Here is a 21,422-nt window from a genome sequence, read left to right as displayed (position 1 = left end):
AACTCACACTTTCATCACTAGAGGGTACTTGGTGACTTCATCTTCTCTTAACCCTGGAGGTAACAGCAGCCTTACCCTCGCCGCTTGCCCGCTCGACAGTTGCACTGAGAAGGTTCTTGGTGTTGGCAGCGCTATTACCGATAGCCTTTCCTGTATAAAAGTTATTTTTAAATTTATTCTATTTTAGACCATCATGGCGCAGTGGGACAGCATCTGACTCTAAGCGTGACGATTTTAAGTTCAATCCCCACTTGGTGGATTGTTTATATTTATAATATATTTTTTCCCAAAGCTGGATGGAAAATGGAGAACGGAGGGTCTTAACACTAGGTTTCTTCCGTCTACAGCTCTACGCTAGGAAAACTGTAACGTTGCTTTGCTTTTTAGGATAAAATTATTTTTACCAACACAAGATGATATTCTAAAACTTCATATATGAATATCATCATAGATAATATTTTGAAATTATAAATAAAGAATCAAATTTGTATATCACAACTACTGTAAACCTTACGGTTTATTTTTAATAAAAAATATATATATATTTTTTAATATTATGTCACAATAATTGAACACATAAAAAGATCGTAATCCTTTATCAAGCCGGAAGATTGAAGAGCTCTGACCACGACGTTCTTAGATACATTTCAATATTAAAATTCTTACGTTGTACTTTAGAAAAATATTCTTATAATATAAATATTTTCATTACTTACAAGATAAAGAATGTCTACTATTGACAAAAATAAAAATGTTTCACAAACAGTAAAGACCATATAAGTACTGTGTACCAAAACATTGTAGGTACTGCGTAAATTAGATATACAGGTGAGTCATATTGAACTTTCCGATTTCAATAAGGTGTGTATTAAAAACAAAGCGACATGCAGTAAAAATTATTTTATTGTTTGAAAGCACATAACATGCAGTTTTAATTTAGTTGGTTTTAAAAATGATATCCTGTAAATGTCTACCTCCATTGACCACACACTGCTGAAGCCTTTCCCGGAAGTTGTCCATTACTCGTCGAGTCATATTCAGCGGAATAGCATTGATTTCTTCCGTGATTGCAGCCTTCAGTTCATCGATGGTTCGGGGACGATGCGTGTACACCTTTTCCTTCAGGTAACCCCAGAGAAAGAAATCGCAGGGGGTTAAATCAGGTGATCTCGGCGGCCACCCAACGTCACCTCGCAAAGAAATGAGATGACCGGGAAACATTTGTCGCAGGATTTCCATTGAACGCCTGGATGTATGGGCTGTAGCACCATCTTGTTGGAACCAGATGTTATCGTTGTCATGATTCTGCGTTAATTCCTCCAATTTCGGTTTCAGAAAAGTTTCAAGCATGTCGCAATACCGAGCAGAGGTAACTGTGACGACTTGACCATCTTCTTCAAAAAATAGGGACCCCACACACCAAACTCTGCAATAGCGCACCACACTGTCACTCGAGGGCTGTGAAGTGGTCGTTCGTGTAGGTTTCGTGGGTTATTCTCAGCCCAGTATCGAAAATTCTGTTTGTTGACAGTTCCGGCGAGGTGAAAATGTGCCTCATCACTGAAGATCAAAACAGCAGTGCGGGGGATCTGCTGAATATCGCGGCATAAATTTGTTCGTGTGTCTAAGTCTCTAACTGTTAATTCTTGTACTACCTGAATCTTGTATGGGTGAAATTTAAGGTCTCTATGCAGTATTCTGCGGACACTACTGAAAGATAATCCTAGTGAAGCGGCATGTTTCCGAACAGAACGCCGAGGGGATTGTTGAATTGAAGCCCGCACTCTATCCACGTTTTCCGCTGACGTTGACGTCCTAATTCGGCCTTGTGGTCTTGTTTTTAATGCTGATGATGTTGCTCTAAAATTTGATACCCAATTTCTGATTGTTGGTCCAGTGGGAATGGGATCACGTCGACCAATAGCAAAATGTAAACGGAACGCACGCTGTGTTGTGATCACGGAGCCGCCATTTTTAATAAACTCTTCAACTACGAACGCACGATGTTGTCCCGACCAAGCCATTGCTCACACTAAAACTGCATGTCATGGCGCGTCTAATGACACCATCCCCACCCTTCTACTCCTTCCCTTCTTCGTGCAACGTCCTTCCAAAACCGGAAAGTTCAATATGACTCACCCTGTATATGTTAATGCGTAAAAATTCTACGCATTTATTAAATATGTATAGTATAAAGTAAGCTATTTAAAGGAAAATACGACCATCGTTTTGTTACTGTCAGTGCGATGGTTGTGGGTTTGATCCCGTGGATCCCTTCTGGCAAAATAAAATGCGTGTATTGTCTCGAATTCGGAGGGAAATCGAAGAACTGTATAAAGAGGGAAGCTGCTTCTGTTTTTGCTTATAACTAATTAGTTTAACATCTCAATTCTCAAACATAAAATCTTTGCATTTTCAAAAAAAAACCTATAGAACGCCAATTCACCAGCTAATAAAATGTTTCATAGTTAAATCGAACAAAAGGTATGAAATTCAGAATCGCAATCCATATCGATCATGCTCTGAATACAGCTTACACGATGCCAATTTTTATAGGATTTTGTGAAATTTTATAGAAATAGAATAAAAGAAATGTTTTGCTGACGATTTATTGTATATTTTGATAGTAAAATATATGTAGCTTTCGTTGCTTACTTGAAACATTGCCATATAACTTTGTGTTGACATTTTAGTCGTGTGTTACTATTAAATTATTTCAATTTCCACTAACTAATTAACGAGTGGTCAGCTTTAGTTTTAGTTAATTAGTTTTCTTTCCTAAATATAAAACTTTACTTTAAAAATGTTAAAGATATATACGAGTATGTACCTTAACTGCAGTATTGTTTTCCAAGTGCATCAGCAGTCTGGGGTCTGGCAGGGAGATCTTGTGTAAGCTGGAAGTCGGCACCCCAGGTCCTAAGCACTCCAGCACGAAGTATGTGGAGGAGGGGCTGAAGTGCGCGTCGTGGTACAGACATGGCAGGGCCTGCTGTATGTTTTCTATAAAAAATAAAATATTAATTAGAAGTTAGAAGATGATGTATTAAATTAGCGTTTAATAATGACAATTTTTGTTTGTTATTAAACAGTGTTTTACAATAACAATTAATGATTAAGATTCCGCTCTGGTATCGAAAGGAGGCATGGCGTTGAGTTCCAGGTTCCCTCTGCCTACCTTGCTATTGATATATAGTCAGGACAAATAGTCATAGCCATTTGTTTACCTATCTTTATGTCAGTATTGCATTGGCCTACAACGGGATCTACACTACGTATGTACGTATATAATTTATATTGATAATTAAATAAAAAGTTTAATCTTATCATCGATTTACACCTACATAGATTTGAATTATAATTTTATGAAAACATACATTTTCAGTAGAGTATTGGCGTTTGTCAAACTTCGTTTCAGAAAATATGAAACAGTCGCCGTCCAATCATTAATGTGTGTGAGTGCTGAACTGGCTTGCACCTGCTGGTTCCAATTTCAAATTCTGAACTAATTCTAGTTTGACGCTGACAGTATAGTGTACGGTCGTGTAAAATATTAATTAAATATAACAATGCTTGGTAATTAGTTTGCAATGTCATATTTAATTTAATTTATATATAAGAGTGGTTTATCGTCCATAATTAAAATGATAATGGATTTTACTATATTATAATGGGTCAGTTGTTTAATTATGGCGTTAAAGCGTGCTAGCGTGGATAAAACACAAAGGATATTGATTGCTATAAGAGATAAGTGTATAATGAGAAATAATAATAGATTGTTACGTTATTATTAGCTTCACGCTGTATCATGCACATATGCAGCAGGGTAGGCAGTGGGAACCTGGGAACCTAGCGTTATAACACTCCGTTCCCATTTTATGAGTGCCGAACTCACCACCGCTCTTACCCCATTACCATAGCGAGGAATAAAAATATTAATGATTTCATTTCCTCGAGTTAAAAATGTTGACAAAACGTACAGACTACGTCTATGTGGTATAATATATGTAGAATAAATAAGACGAAGTGCAAATTGAATCTACATTATATTTAAAATAATAAAATAATAATAATTTGAACCAATTATTCCAGAGATTAATCATACCGGTTTTTCATATCTATAGTATTAATATAGATATAGATTTGAAATCTTCATACGAAACTTGATAAAACAATTATTTTGTTACTAGAGTAATCACATATCGTTAAACAGAACAACCTTAAAGCTTTATTGCGCTACCTGTGAACTTTACACTCGACATATTACAATATTGTTAACATGTGAGTTATACTGCCGTATGAGACGGCTGTAATATTAATATATTAATATGAAATTTAATAAAGTCACTGCTTTAGTGAACAATAATAAAATTAAATCAGCGTCACGCTGTACCCCGCATATAGCTGGACAGGCAGGGGGGCTTCCTGTCGAACTTTTCGAGGCATTGCGTGTTGAGTGATGAAACTCAAAGTCACGCTTTGCTTCGATCCCAGAATTTACAAGTGAAAATATACATTTAAATATTTAATTTCTTCGACTGGGAATCGAACCCACAACCTGTCACATTTACACACACACGCTTATGCCCCTGCGCCACGACCAGCCTCAAGGTATGTACGTATTATACATAATTGTACGTATTTAGTTACTTCGCTTAAACATAATATAATGTTTCCCTACAAAGTACTGTCAGTGATATGCCAAAATTAATTTTACACAAAACTTGGTAATTTATCACAGCCATTATTACAATTTGTATAATTAACATAAAATTAATTATAAATTATAATACAATTAATTAAAAGCTTGACACGGAATACGTAACATACAGCGTAAGCTCAAAAAGTCAACGTGCGTATAACTGGCTCATTACAATTAAAAAGTTTTAAATTAAGCTTACCTAAATAAATTCTTTGTATTTGATATAATTTAATAATGGACGACCAAGTGGAAAGTTTTCTTGATTTAATTGTGAAATTTTGTTTATTGAGTAAAAAGTAATACAAAAATCTTTTTTTGACGCCACGACGCCTAAGCTACGATTGTGGGTTCGATTTCGACTCGAGGGGATTTAATAGGAATAAAATATAACCAATATTTTAATTCACAAAGAGAGTTCGCCTCTCTTTTTGCCACTTTCCATGCAATCTTACGAGATCAGGGTGGTATGTCGAAAATGGACTTAATACTAGGTTATCTATATCTATCCTGCTGAGCGGGATAAACTCTAAAGATTAAAAATAATCAGTCTTCCTACAACAAAATTACACGGCAGGGGGCAGAGCATATATTTCTTAGCAATTGAAGGTTGTTATAGAACAAAGTTCTGAGGTAACATACATAAAAAAATACAGTTAAATTGACAGTTCAATAATTTTATTATAGAAGACGGTTAAAAAGTGTATAACTGGGCAGCGTCCCTTAACACCCAATGTTTGTTAGTCTGCCCTAAAAAATGCTGAAATCTAACCAATACATTACTTATAATTAAAAAATCTATTCGTAAGATTAGGTAGATAAAATTAAAGTTTTATTTCATTGAACCAATTGAAAATGAAACGTACAAACTGACATTGGTCGAAAACTTCATTAGGGAGTGCTCTGGGCGCTTGGCGCTGGAGGTGCTAATACAATTTCTGCATCTACAATGTACTACTGTAGACGCTATTCTGGTACTGAGTTCGTCCTAGTTTGGAACTGTGACTTCTTCGTAGTAATATATTGTTGGGAGCTGACGCCTTTGGCTTGTGTCGATAGTAGTGTGGAGATATCATATAAGTAATAATATTTATTTTAAGGTATTTTTAACATATACTATACTTATACATTTGTTTATAAAATAAGTTAATTAGAAGGCGGAAGGAAGTATAATTACACTTAAAAAGCAAGGAGAGAATGACGATAAATATATAAAGATGATATTTTTCTTTTATTTAGTAAAAAGTTTTATTCCATTTAGTTAAAAAACCCCATTGAAGCCTCAACATCTTAAATAGTAAATATTTTAAAAAATCGATTTTAACATACTTTGGTTTAGTCTAATAGTAAGCCATTATTAAACAGAGTCATTAAACTACTAAATAATAATGTCACGACGTTATTTCTATTACTTTGTATTATATTAGTCACAACCTATTCCTTATTGCGGACCTTATAAAAGGATAATCCGATTGTCGCATGAATATTTATATGTAAAACCCCAGGTGTCCTTGGGAATTAAGGATCCAAAAGTGTTTGTTAGAGCCCACTTATATATTTGCAAATTAGACCAAAGCTTTTCCATTTTACGTTTAGTCCAAAGCTAAAAATAAAACATATTTAGAACTTCTGTGTAAAATATAACAGATTGACTTAAATATACGAAACACTGGCCAAGTGCGAGTCGGACTCGCGCATTCAACTTACTGCAACAGAAATACTTCGTGAAAATTTCAACTGTCTAACTATCACGGTTCATAATATACAACCTGGTGACAGACGGACAGACAAACGGACAGACGTACAACGAATTTTTATTAACAAGGTTCCGTTTATAACTTTACGTACGAACTCTAAAAAATATAATTGTTGAGTAAATTTTTTAAATTCTAAAAACCTACATATATATTTATAATTTTTAAAGTCTCATAAAATAAATTGCGAAGTTTACAAATCGTTTCTAAAAACAATTTTAAAGAAAACGACACTAACTTGTCAATTTGGCGTCCATTATTCGTGTCACCTATTATTCAGCTGATGCTAGAGTATATTTCATCACATTTTCTTCCTTTGAAGAACAAATTGAAAATGTTTCATGTAAACTAGTACGCGCGATATTTTTGTTATAAAAGTTACCTAAAAGTCTTTTGTGAACATTTTTCAATGTTTTTCAACGTTTGATGTATTTTTAATGTAGTTAAATTAAAATTTACTTTTCAATTTTATTTTTATATGCATGTGGACGTCGTGTTACAGCGGCACAGCGTATGAGTAATATGATGAGTAAGCATGATGGTAATGAGTTCGATGTCCTCTCGAGGTCATGAATTATTATTTCCTCGCTCATCAGGGGCGAACTCAAGCCACGATATTCGAAATTGGGTGTTGCTTGTAATAAATATCTCTTGTGTTTTAGCTTCCCATAGTATCCCGCATACTTGCGAGAGATAGGAAAACCTGGTGGTAAAACAGTCTGTTTCGCACAGTTCACCTATCCCCTTGCTTTGTGTATCAAAACAGGGAAACGAAAAAGAAAGAGTATAATTGTTCCCTCGAATGGGGATCGATCCTGCAACCATTGCGTTGACAGTCAGAAACTGTTCCTTCGCACAAGGACGGCCTTAAATACCAAAAAATAAAACCTTAGAATTGAACGTGTTATAAAATAAAATAAAATCTAAAAGTACAGCCATTACTACACTTACAGTATTACATATATTATTTATCACACTCGTCTAGGAAAACGGTGCTTCATACGAGTGTAGAGGTTTTAGAACGATTACGTGTCTAGACTTTTAATGTGAAAGGGCTACGTACTTGGGATATTTTGTGTTATCTATAAACAAATATCGAACTTTGAAAATTACCTAAAACGAACGTGTGTTTAGTGTTTTTTGCCATAATACATTCTTTGGTAGTAAATCTATATCAATGGAACCAAGTATTTATTAGATATTTAATTAAAAAATCAAATAAACTAATTTCTAATAAAAAATGTGTTTTCGCCTTAAAGACGGATGTAGATATTATGTAATACGTTTCTGTATATACTCGTAAATAGAGTGATATGTCACTTTCCAGTACTCTCTCAATGAAACAGAACAATAATACATATTTTAAACTCACCAGGTTGTTTTTTCTTCTTCTTCTTCGATGGCGATGGGGAAGTGGCCGGTAGTTCTTCATCCCAGTCTGTATCCCATCCGCTGTCGCCGGACGACGCCAAGTTACCGTAGAATTCTAAATTGATTGATGGCGATGGCTAAACGGAAGAGAAAATATATTTTAGTCATCGTGGCAAAGTGACTTTGATTGTAAAGCCGCGATTGTAGGTTCGATTCCCATTCGAGGGAATGAGTTACTTTCATTTCCTTCTCCTGTTCAGTTCTGATAACACAACATAGCGTCTTAACACTGGAATTCCTCCGTCTATTCTGCTATTTGCATGAAAATTGACAGTGTCAAATTTTTAGCTTACTTCTTTTTCTAAAAAGGAGGATACCTAGGAAGAGAATTCTATATTCGATAACTATATATTTTTTAAAATCATATGTTTCAATCTAATGATAAATTATATTAAATATGATTAATCTATATAAATTCCACTGACCTGTGAATTACAGGTAACGCAGTATGGCAACTTCTGCGGCGTTCCAGGCCGAGGGGCCTCCGACGACACTCTGTAGAGATGCTGCTGTCCCGGCTTGCCCTCCGGTGTACCTAAGTAATATCTGAAAGTAATCTTGCAGTTAATTTATATTTTTGCATATGTTTATATTCTTTTTAAATTATATTGTTTTAAATAACATAAATACTATAGTGAAGTCGTGGTGCAAGGACCTAACGTGCGACTGTGAACGCGACAGGTTCGATTAATATTTTTCATTTAGTTAATATTTTAATGTCATCGTTCTGGTAACGAGGCAAAGCGCAGGGTTAAATTCCAGAATTCGGAGGAACAGGGAAAATTAACCTATAGTTTTATCGTTTTAGTTTTAATTTTTTTCAGCAACAATTATGATATATCACATGAACTAATAATATAGTCCATGGATCTGAGGAAGTATTACTTTATATGTATAAGTTGTTCCTTATGTAATAAGTCGAAAATTCGATGCTAAGGATTGATGTGCAACTAAAGAGATGAGATTGTAATTTATGATATAAAAAAATATAAAAATGAGCTTCAGGGACGTGTCGCAGAAAGCGTCTCTAATCACGCCGCCCGCGGGCACTACCATGGTCTCAGGATTCTATTAAGAACAGGAAAATGCGACTCAACATAATATTTTTTGCCCAAATCACGTATATTTTCATACAAAAGTCAAATATTCATTAGTACATGAAATATGCTATCAGAATAGCCATTTATTACGTACGTAGCTTGCATTCCGTTACAGAAATATGTATTAGAAACGTGTGAAAATCATTTTGATTATTTCTAATGTTTCGATATAATTGAATAATATTATGTTATAGTTTTTTTCAAACGGAGTAAATCTTAATCTTTGAATATGAATATTTAAATAAATATTATTTTTTCAAGACTTCGATAGCAAACCTATAGGAAGAGCATTATTTATTAGAACACATAACCAAACAACTTACATATGCTGGTTCCCATGATCCCAAGCCAAAAGTTTCACCACATCAAAGCTACCATGAGTAAGAGGCAAAGCTCGTGGACCGTGAGCGTTATGCTCAGCTCGTACAACATGGCGGAACAGCCCGGCTGGTCCATCTCTTACTGGAGCTAGGGTAACTAACGCACCTCCCCCTGATGACCATAGCGGCGCAGGAGCTGATTCAACCCAGCCTTCAGTGCCGGAGAATATCCTGTATACCTGGTAAAAATTTGTATTTTTAGAAAGATTCTCACTCGGTGTAATGAATTATTTTTACGGTATATAGCGAGAAGCAAAATTAAAATCGGTTTGAGGTACGAAACCCTAAAAATAGGGAAGGAGGTGCTATATTAATCTTGTATAATTTATAAAAGGCTATATATGAAAGCGTAAGAAAGTGAATTTCGGGGTTTTAAACGTTGTTAAATCGATAACTACAGCCAATGTTAGAAAAAAATATAAATGTTCAATATAAAAAAATAGTTTACTTCATTATTTATTTAAAGCTCTTTAATTTATTAATTAAAAGGAAATATTAACATTTATTTAACATTTAAATGGCATTTATTCGTACTGTAGGTACTATAAAGAAAATAAAAATAGAAAAACCTCAAGTTTTTCCAATGTTGAGATAAAAGTAACATAAAACGAGTGCTACTGAGTAATGCTTAATGCACTGGGAATTACAGACGCACGTGACAAGAAACTATGTTCTTTAAGCTTTAAAAGGTGTTTCGAACTTAGAGTAATGTCTTTGGTAGGTGATAGGTGATAGCAGTATAAAATATATTAAAAATGTCTTAAATAAAGTCCTCTATACATATATTAAAACGTCTCGATATATATATATAAAAAGTTATTCTGAATAAAAAAAGTTTTAATTATACTTCTTTTTATTATAAAGGTCATCGTGGTACGGTAGAATAGTGCGGTGTTTTGGATGTAATCGCGACGATTGTAGGTTCGATTACGACTAAAGGAATGAACTATTTACATTTTTTCGCTCTGATAACAAGATAAGATGTATTGAGTTGCCTCTCGGAAAGTAGGCAGCATGTGTAGAACAGAGAGTCTTAGCAGGTATTAAGTTTTCCCTATCCAGCTTTACTCAAGAACCAGCGTAAAGCTAAAAAATGTATAATAAAAAGAATTTTTTTTATAATAATTAAATATCATAATTTTTCAATTCAACAATGATTTCAGCTATTTCTATTGTATAAGCGGCACATAAGTACAAAATTAAATTAACTCCTATTGAATTTTACACTGTAATATATGAAAGTACCATCCACCATCCATCCATCATCATGAATGGCAAGACTGTCTTTACACTAGCTTCTCTCTGCTACTGGGTTTATGCAGAAAATATATAAAGCTACAGATGCAGTAGAGTACTGTTTTCGTATTTAATGTGAATATTCGTATGGCTTAGTGGTCAAGTGCTTGGACAGTTTCCAAACTTGGGCGGGTTCAAATCCCGTTACGTTCAAATTTTTATACGATGTCTAAAAAATATTTTTCTAAATGTGGAATAGCACTTTCAACACGTAAAAAAAGCTATGTATCCATATACCATAATAAATGTTAATACAAACCTCTTGACAGTGCCACATGGGGCTCTTACAAACGGACACGACGGACAAGTTCTGCATTCGCGTGAGCCACACCACGCACACCTCCGTTAGCGATACCCACTGCGCGCTAGTGAAGTAGTAATCCCTGAGACAACGTACATTTATTATTTAGAAAATTAATAATTAAAGGGTTTGATTCCCTCTTTTGTATATAGTATGTCAGTCAGTAGAAGATACTATAATATTATTATATAGAATATTATTATTATATAATATTATTATATATTATTATTAGAAAGAACAGAACAGAACAGATTATATAGAACAACAGTGTTTTAAAAAGATATACCTTTTATGTATGACTTAAACTGATGAAAGCCAAAGATCCAGCCCATAAACGAAGTTATGGACACACTTACTTTCTATAGGTCAAGTGATCAGTTTTCATCACTAACTATAGACTATAGTATCAGTCTACCAACGTAAAGCTCTATGAAGACCAGAAATACCTAACGTTGTCTACATTGACCTCATAAGTCAATTAGGGATGTGGGCAACGCTTGGGACCAACGTATTATTTATATTTAAAAAGAATACTTTATGTCTGTCTCTATGTCTATTATAATTTACGGGTTTAGTTTTTTAAGTAATACGTAATTTAAATTAAAAAAAATAAAATAAACGAAGGTTTTCCAAAAAAATTCTCAAAGCTTTCACCATTATAACGCACCAATAACGCTAACAACGGAATGCGCAAGTTTATTTTATGTTGAAACTCATTTTTCTGAATTAAAAAAGGCGTTTTAAACTGTTTGTTGGAAATTTCAAAACAAAGTTTACAGAGAGAAAAGGCAAATTTCAAACAGGCAGCGATGGGAACAGTGTATTAAAATTTTATACATTTTTTTAAATTTAGTTTGTTAGTTGTTTTAAACTAAATGTTTAACGTTATAAATCCAAAAATGGGGCACTGCTCTAGTGAAGTGGAGATATAATTATTTTTATACTCTTATTATGAAAATTATATATGAAATACAATATTCTTGAACTAGATGATACATTACTTTTGAAAATTACAATAAAAGTAAGGAAAAATAATAGCTAATAGCTTCATAGTTTTTTACTTTAAAACTAAGTAATAATTTTAAATAAACATCACAATGGCTATTGTTAGAATTTCGCTCCAATTTGAAAGTTTCCCGACCTGCGGAGTTGCCCCTAATGGCGGGTCGGGTCTGTTTAGAATTTCCGCCCGGCTGCCCGCTACAGACTCCTCAAATACTATTTTATATCGATGCGATACGAATATATTTTTGTCACAATGTTGTATTAAAATATATGAAATGTGTATTTTGAAGATTTTTCTTTCAGCAATGGTCGCAGAGATAGTTTTAGGAAATCGAGATTCAGTCAATAATTTTTTAATATACCTAACTATACTAACTATACAGGATGGAATTGTCAGCACCACTTTAAATGAAACCACAGTTTTAACTACTCTATAAAAGCCTAATATAATTCAGAAAAAAAATAATTCCCAAAAATGAAAAAGTTATTTTTTAAAAAAAGTTATTATTAACAAAATAAATAATAAAATTATCGTTTTAAAATAAAACGCCATTTGTAAAGTATAACATAGGCACGCACACACTTACCTGTCAAAGCGGCAACGTCGCATACGTATGTGTGCGTCACACGAGATACAAGTATGGATAAAAATCGTGAAATGAAAAAAAAATCCTACGTCCAAACTTTTGAGGTACCTGGATTAGTTTTTTTAATTCTGGGTTTGAAATATTTTACCCTATATACAGTTTCAGTAAAAGGAGCGCTGCCTCTTCCACCCTGTATAAGTAGGGTTTTTAGGGATCTAACATGTATATACACATTTTTTTATCTTGTCTTAGTAATCTGTAGGATAAATAGATAAAAAAGTCTAGTAATATCACTGCATTTTCCATTCTTTGCTTTTTCTGCGTTTTGTTTATTCAGACAAGGAAAACTGCTTGAATGTTATAAAATAATAGTCGTCTTTCTCTAGTTTGTTTACTTTGACGTAAATTGCTATGTGCAGAATACAACGTGAAGCTAAATAAAAATTATATTATGTACCTAACACTAGTGTCATATTCTAGAATAACTAATGATCGTAATTTAAAAGGCTTCTATCATTAATTAACACTAGTTTGGGTTTTGTTAAAGTTATACTTACTTTAAATATTAAACATTTTTTTTAAATATGTAAAATATTGAACGTTATAGGATTTTAAAACCGCGCTTCTGGGCAAAAAGCATTTTGCCTTTCTAATCATGGAAGAACGATTTGAAAATGTTACAACGATATTAACCAATTTTAGAATATTATTTACGTCACTCCTATACCTAAAATTAATAAATTTCTTCAACAGAACTACCATTAATAATAAAATTCATATTATAAATGAACATGTGCTTTGTTGGATTTAATTGAAACAGAACAAGGGAGAGATATCCCCAGGGCTTGGTACTCGGCGTGGTGTGGAACCTCGAGATTGGAAAACCTAACAAGTTTATAGCATGAGTGATTTAAAAGAAATAGTAATTTAGCTAAAAATATTCTTAATATATTATTTTTATTACGTTACAAGCTTTTAATATACGTTCTTATTCTCAAATAATGTAATTAAGGGTAACCTAGTAATGTTGTGCTGTTTTTTTCTTTTCCCACAAAGTTAGCGTCATTATGTAGTGGGAATCAATACCCTGCTTTACCAAGACTAAGAAAATTAAAATAATACATTCCCTCAAGTGGGAATCGAGCTCACAACCGTCTTGTTTTCAACCATACTAACAAAATCTATAAATATATCTTCATAGTTTTTTCATTACGTTTAAAATATTTTACATTCTTCTTGCATCTTATATACTTCAAAGTACTGCTAGATCAACTCATTCGGATTCGAACATTCACCAACTTAATTATAAACCTCTTATTAACTAAATTTGTTTATAATACCATGCAATTCATTTCTTCGCTCTGGTGTCGAGGCAAAGCGCGGCGTTAAGTTCCACTACTCAACACAAAATGCTCCGAGAATTCGGCAGAAAGTGAGGAATGGAAATGTCTTAATGGGAACAGAGTCTCTTAACACCATGTTCCCAAGTTCCCTCTGCCTAATAAGTAAAAAAAATCCATTGTGTAATACTGAAATTCAGTATGAATTCAATAATAATTAATTCATTTTACTCAACCTCAAAGATAGTTAAGCTGTATTTAACTCACCCCTCGAGGATAACCTTGGGGGGCGTTAGATGCCGCGTCCGGATGTGCTTGGGGTCCGCGATGTCCGCCACAGTCAGTTTAACCACCGGATTGTTTGTGCCCGGTTTTGGATATCTGACGCTTCTGATTTCTGGATATGTCTACGGGCAAAAAGTATTAAAATTGTAGATACTTATGCTATAATTTTGCTATATTTCTAGTAATAAACGTAAAATCTCATAGAAGTTATAAGAAACGTGTTCAGAAAATTCTAAATTTCCCGAACTATATAACACTAAGCACATCATTTTTACCAAAATTTAGGCCGTCGTGACGCAGTGGCACAGCGTCTGATTTGTAAGCGCAACGGTGTGGGTTCAATATCTATTTGATTATTTTATTTATTTCTCACGTTTATACATAGAAGTTATATTATCCACTGTACACCAATGACTCTAAGTATACTTTAAAGTATTATCATAAAGAAAGGATTTATCCTATATAACAATAAAAAACGAAATCAAGTTAATTTTGTAAAATAAATACAAAAAAAAATACAATCCCGGGAACGTTTATTACATTTACAGAAATTCAATTACGACTGCGACCATCGCGTGAGAAGAAACTTTTGGCGAAAATTTAAAGAAAATATCATTGTAGGTAATTGATTGGTTGACGTAACATCATTTATCTTGGCCGCAAAGGTGGTACGTGACGGCACTAACGCGATATTATTTTATATTTTTAACACAAACTACCTGAAATGATAAAAAATATATTGCAACCTTATCCCGAGTATAAAGTACGCAAAGGGAACCTAGTGATAAAACTCTCCGTTCCTTACTCAGCAAACGAGTTTCGGGTCTATACAATATATTCGAAATTATAAATTACCTATATTAAATTCCAGTGGTTTATTAGTAACCTCTGAAGAATTCCATTATTCAGGTTCTGCAGGTTCTGGTTCCTAAGAACCTCAGATACATTAGCAGTTATATAGAGTATAGTAATATAGCTGCCAAGTTCCATAATTATAGAACTATTATATGTGAGTCAAATTTAGTTTCTTAAAGTTTATTATATAGTTACAAAATTAAATAATTACGTTCATTTAATAAAAGCGTGTTAAAATAAACATTTGTATTTTTCACTGTTCAAATACTGCTATGTAGATGTTTTTTTTAGTTTTGTAAATTCAGAAACGTGACGCGCGTAGTAACTGGAAATAAATAGACTCCATTTTATATTTCAATCAAAATGTACTACATAAAAATCTGTGAGCACAAAATAATATTGGAATTCAATTTTGAACTTTGCCCACCGTTTTGCTATTTAAAACTATATTTGACAATTTAAATAGTATTCAATACGTTGAGTTGATATTTGGATGATAGAATAATATAGGTTTATTTGTAATTTTTTGTGATGTATGCTTGTATTATACACCAATTTGAACCTGACCTTAATGACCCTAGGCGGCAGAAACACATCTTTACTGAGACATAGTCATACCTACACTATTTAAATAGTTTTTAAGGAACAGTCCATTTTTACAACTTCAGTGTAAGACCTAAAATCTTTGTTGGTTCCTAAATAGGTTTAGTTACGGTTTAGTTCAATTTTCTCTTTATATATTTTCATTTTTAGTCGTAGATTATAAAATAGAGAACTTTTTCCATTAAAAGAAACACCGACATTACGAATAATATGGTTTAACACCCCGTTTGGACAGACTGGTCTATATACTAAATTGGAAATTCTTAGCAGATCCTTAAAACATTTAATTAGAATAATGGAAGGTAAAACACCTGTATGTAAATAAAAATAATTTAAATACATATGATCGCCCTCGAGATGAATAAATCTATACTCAAAGTGATGCATGAAGCTACAGACTTTAGTAGATATTTGAAAAATCTCAGAAGTTTCATGTAAAAGCACACTCGATCATGACACGTCGAGAGCTGTGCTGCAACTTTAAGATATTTTACATTTTTAAAGTTCCAAATAGTATTCACTTCGAATTCCAGCTTTATCCGATATACCAGCGTGTAGCGAGAATAAAATATTTGCATCGTCTGTTAATCTTTGGTAGAAGTTACTAGTTATATTTGACAAGGTTCTTGTAGATTTTAAAGAAAAATTTCAATATGAAAAAAATGTACTTTTTTTATTTAAATTGATAACAATGGTTTTCAGGATTTTGCAATCCAAAAAATCGGCGGAAAATGGCGAACAGAGAGTTTTAAAACTATATTCCCTCTGCCTACTCTGCTACAGCGTAAAGCTGATTTTTAGTTATGTTAAAATGCCTAATAATTCATAACATACATACATATTCTATTGCTCAGAATAACACGCCTCTACAATATATCAAAGAAATGGCACGAGGAATATTGAAAGGAAGTACTCTACCTACGAATTGATTAACCATGCCAACGTAACGGCAATATCGTTTGTCTAAAACAAGATGGTAAAGTTAGACTTTTATTAAAATTTGTATTTTTATTCTGATAAAGTAAATTTAAGATATATTTCGTAGTCGTTGTGGTCTCCGTCGGAGCGTCTAACTGTAAACGAGTTGGTTGGGAGTTTGATTCCCATTTAGGAACTTAATTACTTTCATTTTCTTGCTTTGGTAACAAGACAATGTAGGAACCCAGTGTCACGATTTACCGCTCTCCGTTTTCTGTTTTCAACTCAACGCCGCGCTCTGTAATCGTGCATAAGTAATAGATACTATATATTTAGACCTAAAATACTAAAATATTCATCACATTTTGGTCTGATTTATTCAAACGATACTTCGCCTACTTGAATGAACGACCTAATCTTCTTTATGCATAGTCTATTCATATTCTTTCTAGCCTCTGGGTTTAAACTTTATACAATATTAGGACAAAGCGTTTACTTTGCAAAATTAAATTGGCTTGCCACTCGCGTGGTATATCAATATTATACTGCACTTTCATACGACAGCGATTTTATGATTTAAGTAATTTTATAGTTCAAGTAAATTGATAAATATGTATGAGATTTTAAATAGAACGATGTGAATGGGGGTCTTTTGAATAACAAGTTCGAGTACTTCCACTAAATATTTTTTATTGATTATTTGCGTGAAAATTGGCACGAAGCGAGAACTAACCAAGTAATAAACGCATTTGTTTGTTGTGAAACAAAACACACTATGTTTTTTAAAAAATATATTAGAAGTGCCTTGTCCCCTTTTTGCTTTTCGTTTTATTTAGCTTCTTTCTGGTCTAATTCTGATAGATTGTCGAGTGGCGGAGCTCAGCGTCTAACCATCTTTGGTGTAGATTATATAAAGTCTGAGGCATTAACTTTAGTGAACTGGTGGTAAATTATTTGACGTCCAAAACATAAAGCATGTAGCTTCTTATTTTAAAATAAAATTATGTAACTATGACTTTAAAGAAAAATAAATACCTTAGCCGGATCATCAGTATCCAAAGCGGCTCCGTACCAGGGATACTTCTGTTCGTGGACCAGAGTGTCGTTGAATGTGGCGTAGAGCACCATGTGACCGTCCGCTGACATCCATAACGCTGTTCGGGACTTCAAAATTTCCACTGTAACAAGAAAATTGCTGTAAATGAAACAATTGTAGTTTACTTTTTAAAATAAATAAATAAAGTTTAGCTTTTAAATAATAAATTCAAATTACATTTTGGAAAACATTTACAATATAAATGTTCTGTCGGCTTAGAAGTAAATAACCTTTCTAAGCTAGTTAAAAAGTGAAGACTTAGAAAGGAATCACTTATCCCATTCCACTTATGTTGGCGCCACGTTCCATAAAAATAAAGTTCTGTAAAATTTTAGGGTATTGTACGAAGATATTAATACAAGTATGAAAAAACCAAGATTTTACGAGCGTCAACCCTTCATTAAAGGTATTCTTTAATAAATCCCGTAGACTTTTCCTTAAGAGTTGGAAGTACTTCATTTTCTTAATTAGTTAACTGAGTTATATAAAATCACTTTATTTAGAGACCACCAAGGCGACGCGACGCGACGTGCCAAATTTCATTACCGCCACTTGAAGCTATAAAGGGTCGAGTCGTAAAAAACAAATAAAGAACACTTTTTTAATTAGATTAATTAATTTAAATTTATATAAATATACAATGGTTATAACCTGGATTTGAAGGGCGCAGGACCGGACGGAGTGGCAAGAATTAAGGGAGGCCTATGTCCAGCAGTGGACGTTGAAAGGCTGATGGATGGATGGATGGTATAACGAAAATTTTTATTTTTATTTCATTATACATTATTACCCGACTAAGGCGAAGAAAAAAGTAAATATTTTCATCTAAAATTGACAGTCGTTGTCATCTACCACCTGTCCTAATTCTAACAGGAAGAAGAGAAAGTGAGAATATTTTCTTTCAGAGAGTGATTAATTTTCGTTAGTTGAGTTTTAGTTCTTAAATTTATTTTTTATTTTGAATTACAAATATTCTTCAAGCCACAAATAGGTACAAAGCTTATAAGGGTCATAATCAGAAAAAGTGTACATTTTGTGTCTTTTCTTGTCCCGCTACTTTGAATGCGTTTTAAAAATACAATTTTAAATATAATTTAAATATTTTGCCATTTAAGATAAATTTACTTATTAACTTAAAGATTTTTGTAATATTTTAAATATATTATGGCTAATAATAGTATTTTATGTTAGTTGCAAAAAACTTTTCAAAATGCTTCCATACAATTTTTCGTGTCCCATTCACCACTTTACTTTTTAAAAAATTGATTTGTTACGAATATTTATGGTTTTATTTGATTTCAGGTATGTTTATATTACTTTACTTTATGCATAATATTAAATAGAATTACTTTTATTGATACATTATTTAATAAATAATATATATGAATTAAGTAAATTTGTCCCAAAATATTGTTTTTTTGTTACTCAGGGCTAGTAACGTACAATTAAAATATGAACGCAATTATTTTGAATGGTATTTAATATTAGTTTTTATTGTGGCACCATTATTGTAAAAGTCAATGCTGTCGTAGCTACAACCAGTAATGTTCTCGCAGCAGTAGAGGGGTTCAAATGTTTTAGAGGGAATGCGTGAAATTACATCTCAGGGTTATAAACGGCTTTTATTTTGGTAAGTATTCTATAATTTCGATTTCTTGTTTATGTTATTTGCTTCTTTTTACAAAATCTCAAAAAAGAACTTCAGTGCTTGCACATGCAACACGTGGCTTATGAGCAAATATTTAAAAAGGTTAGAATTTCTCAGACTTCATTCTCAATTTTGTTACATTTCGTTACGTAACGAAACTGAGAAAATATGAAGCCTAGTTCACAATTACGTTACCATCGGAAGATATGTATATAAAAAAAAAATTGCTGGCATATGAAAAAAATAATTGGTGACTTTTGATGACGTAAAGTAACTAAAAATAATGATTTTTAAGTTTTTTGCCTGTTTGCTTGTTTGTCTAATGTGTTTGTGCACGCTTATCTCAGAAACGGCTTAACCGATTTACTTAAAAACATTTTTTTATTCTTCCTTAAATTAGTTGTGATTTTGTAATTACTATTTTTTTCTCTGGAGATAGTGAATTAATAAATATGTAGGTCAAGCGGGTGAGGCTTTTATTTAAAAAGAAAAACATTCTGTACTAGCGTTGTTAAAGATCTAAACAATAAACATAAAATATTATTAAATACCTATTGATAAATATTTTTTTATTTTCAGTAAGCGTTATGGCTCCTATGTCAAATGCTGAAACACATAAAATATATAGAGAACGTCTTAAACAGACCAATCCTATTAAATATGAAGATATGCGGAATAAACACTTACAAAGAATTAAACTTAATTCCAGTGATAACAACTCAAATTTTGATATATTTTAAAGTGGATTTAATTTTATCATTAACTTTGTGATCTTTAGAAATATAAGTTTATTACGTTACGAACTAGCATTATTATATTGTTAATATTGTCACTTTGTTGTTTTCTTACATTTATAATCTGTTAAATCAACGATTGAATCTTTAAAGTTTTAATTTGTTTCTCATTAAATAAAAACAACAATAGTTTTATTGATATAATATTCTTATTTTGTTGTGTATAATGCCTTATGACATCAGTTTCGTAACAAACATTATCAGTGTTGTTACTTATCAGTTACGTTACGAATTCGAAAATGTCCACTTTTCTGATTATGACCCATAAATGTTATTTTGTATACGGTAATTTAAATGTTGCTCAAATTCTTTCGGACAGCGGAGAGTAAAGTGTCGCAATACTAAAGTCTCTCTGTCTACTATGCCATACAATAGAAGCATAAAACGATTTCTTGTAAATATTTGTAATAGCACTATTTCATGATTTAAATTCTTGTGTGATATTTATTTAATTTCATATTAAGAATAGCTAAAAATAAGTCAAGGCTAAGCTCTCAAGTTGCAAGCGCTTAAGCTCGAGTTCATGAATCACTCTCTTAAAACCTAGGAAAAGCAATTTAAATTAATGCTAAGAGCTAGCTCTGGTACCTAAAGACCAAATTGCAGAAACCAAACAAATCGGATCTGTACGTGATTGAAATTGAAAATTGCATTTTATGCTTCGGTATTAGAATTCAGAATAATACTTTTTAGATTTTTGCCTTTTTCAGAGATTGTAATTAATATTTCAGCGTCTAGAATTGTGTAGCACAAGCTTTGTTTCGCTCAGTTATAAAGTCGTTGGTTAAGTTTCTCTTTGCATGGCATTTTTAAGGTATTTGTAAAACTTTTGATGGATTTTTATTAAGTGTTTTATTGTTTTAATTATAATATACTGTATATTTAGTTATTCATTACATTTTTCTTATATTTTTCATTTTTTATAATAATTAATAGATAGAGAAATCAAAATAATTACTTAATTTTCAAACTACTTTCTACGAGTATAATTTTTTTCTAATTAATTAAAAATATCATATATTTTATTTAAGTAAACGGATTATAGAACGTATTTATAAATCAGCATAATATAATTGTATAATATTATTGCAAATTATATAAGACTTGAGAGCTAACGGCACATAAATAAACAATCTATAAATAAGTCACTCGTTTGACATCAAACCGGTGCAGCCATGCACGCACCGACGTGCGTAATGTACCGTGCCAATATCGAGCGTGTATGGGGTGATATATTTTTATTTATTATTTAATATTTAATATTTATTCTGCAAAGTAAGGACGGAAGGACACGTCAATCTGATGTAGTTGAAACTTGACTAATTATATG

The 21,422-nt window shown here is 32.4% G+C and overlaps 1 protein-coding gene and 1 long non-coding RNA gene across 3 annotated transcripts in view; one reads left to right on the top strand and one right to left on the bottom strand.

Moving 5' to 3' along the window:
• Window positions 1–21,422, bottom strand: part of Dpp10 (Dipeptidyl peptidase 10) — a 131,637-nt gene that overhangs the window by 10,017 nt on the left and 100,198 nt on the right. For both annotated transcript variants that reach the window (XM_085195365.1, XM_085195366.1), the window contains exons 7-14: window positions 17,590–17,732; window positions 14,161–14,300; window positions 10,920–11,043; window positions 9,308–9,543; window positions 8,310–8,430; window positions 7,826–7,961; window positions 2,831–3,003; window positions 8–150 (exon numbers count right to left, since the gene is read on the bottom strand). In XM_085195365.1, the coding sequence (XP_085051491.1) occupies window positions 8–150; window positions 2,831–3,003; window positions 7,826–7,961; window positions 8,310–8,430; window positions 9,308–9,543; window positions 10,920–11,043; window positions 14,161–14,300; window positions 17,590–17,732 (1,216 nt within the window). The remainder of the gene's footprint in view (window positions 1–7; window positions 151–2,830; window positions 3,004–7,825; window positions 7,962–8,309; window positions 8,431–9,307; window positions 9,544–10,919; window positions 11,044–14,160; window positions 14,301–17,589; window positions 17,733–21,422) is intronic.
• Window positions 18,899–20,130, top strand: LOC146533395 (uncharacterized). Its single transcript, XR_014878602.1, has 2 exons — window positions 18,899–19,280; window positions 19,878–20,130. It is a non-coding gene; the product is annotated as an uncharacterized LOC146533395 (long non-coding RNA).

The sequence above is a fragment of the Heliconius melpomene genome, chromosome 12 (genome assembly GCF_056956725.1).
Source record: "Heliconius melpomene rosina isolate 202511_hmr_F chromosome 12, ASM5695672v1, whole genome shotgun sequence".
NCBI lineage: Eukaryota > Metazoa > Arthropoda > Insecta > Lepidoptera > Nymphalidae > Heliconius > Heliconius melpomene.
Note: the sequence above shows the minus strand (reverse complement) of the source record. Positions and strands in the feature narration are given on the sequence as shown.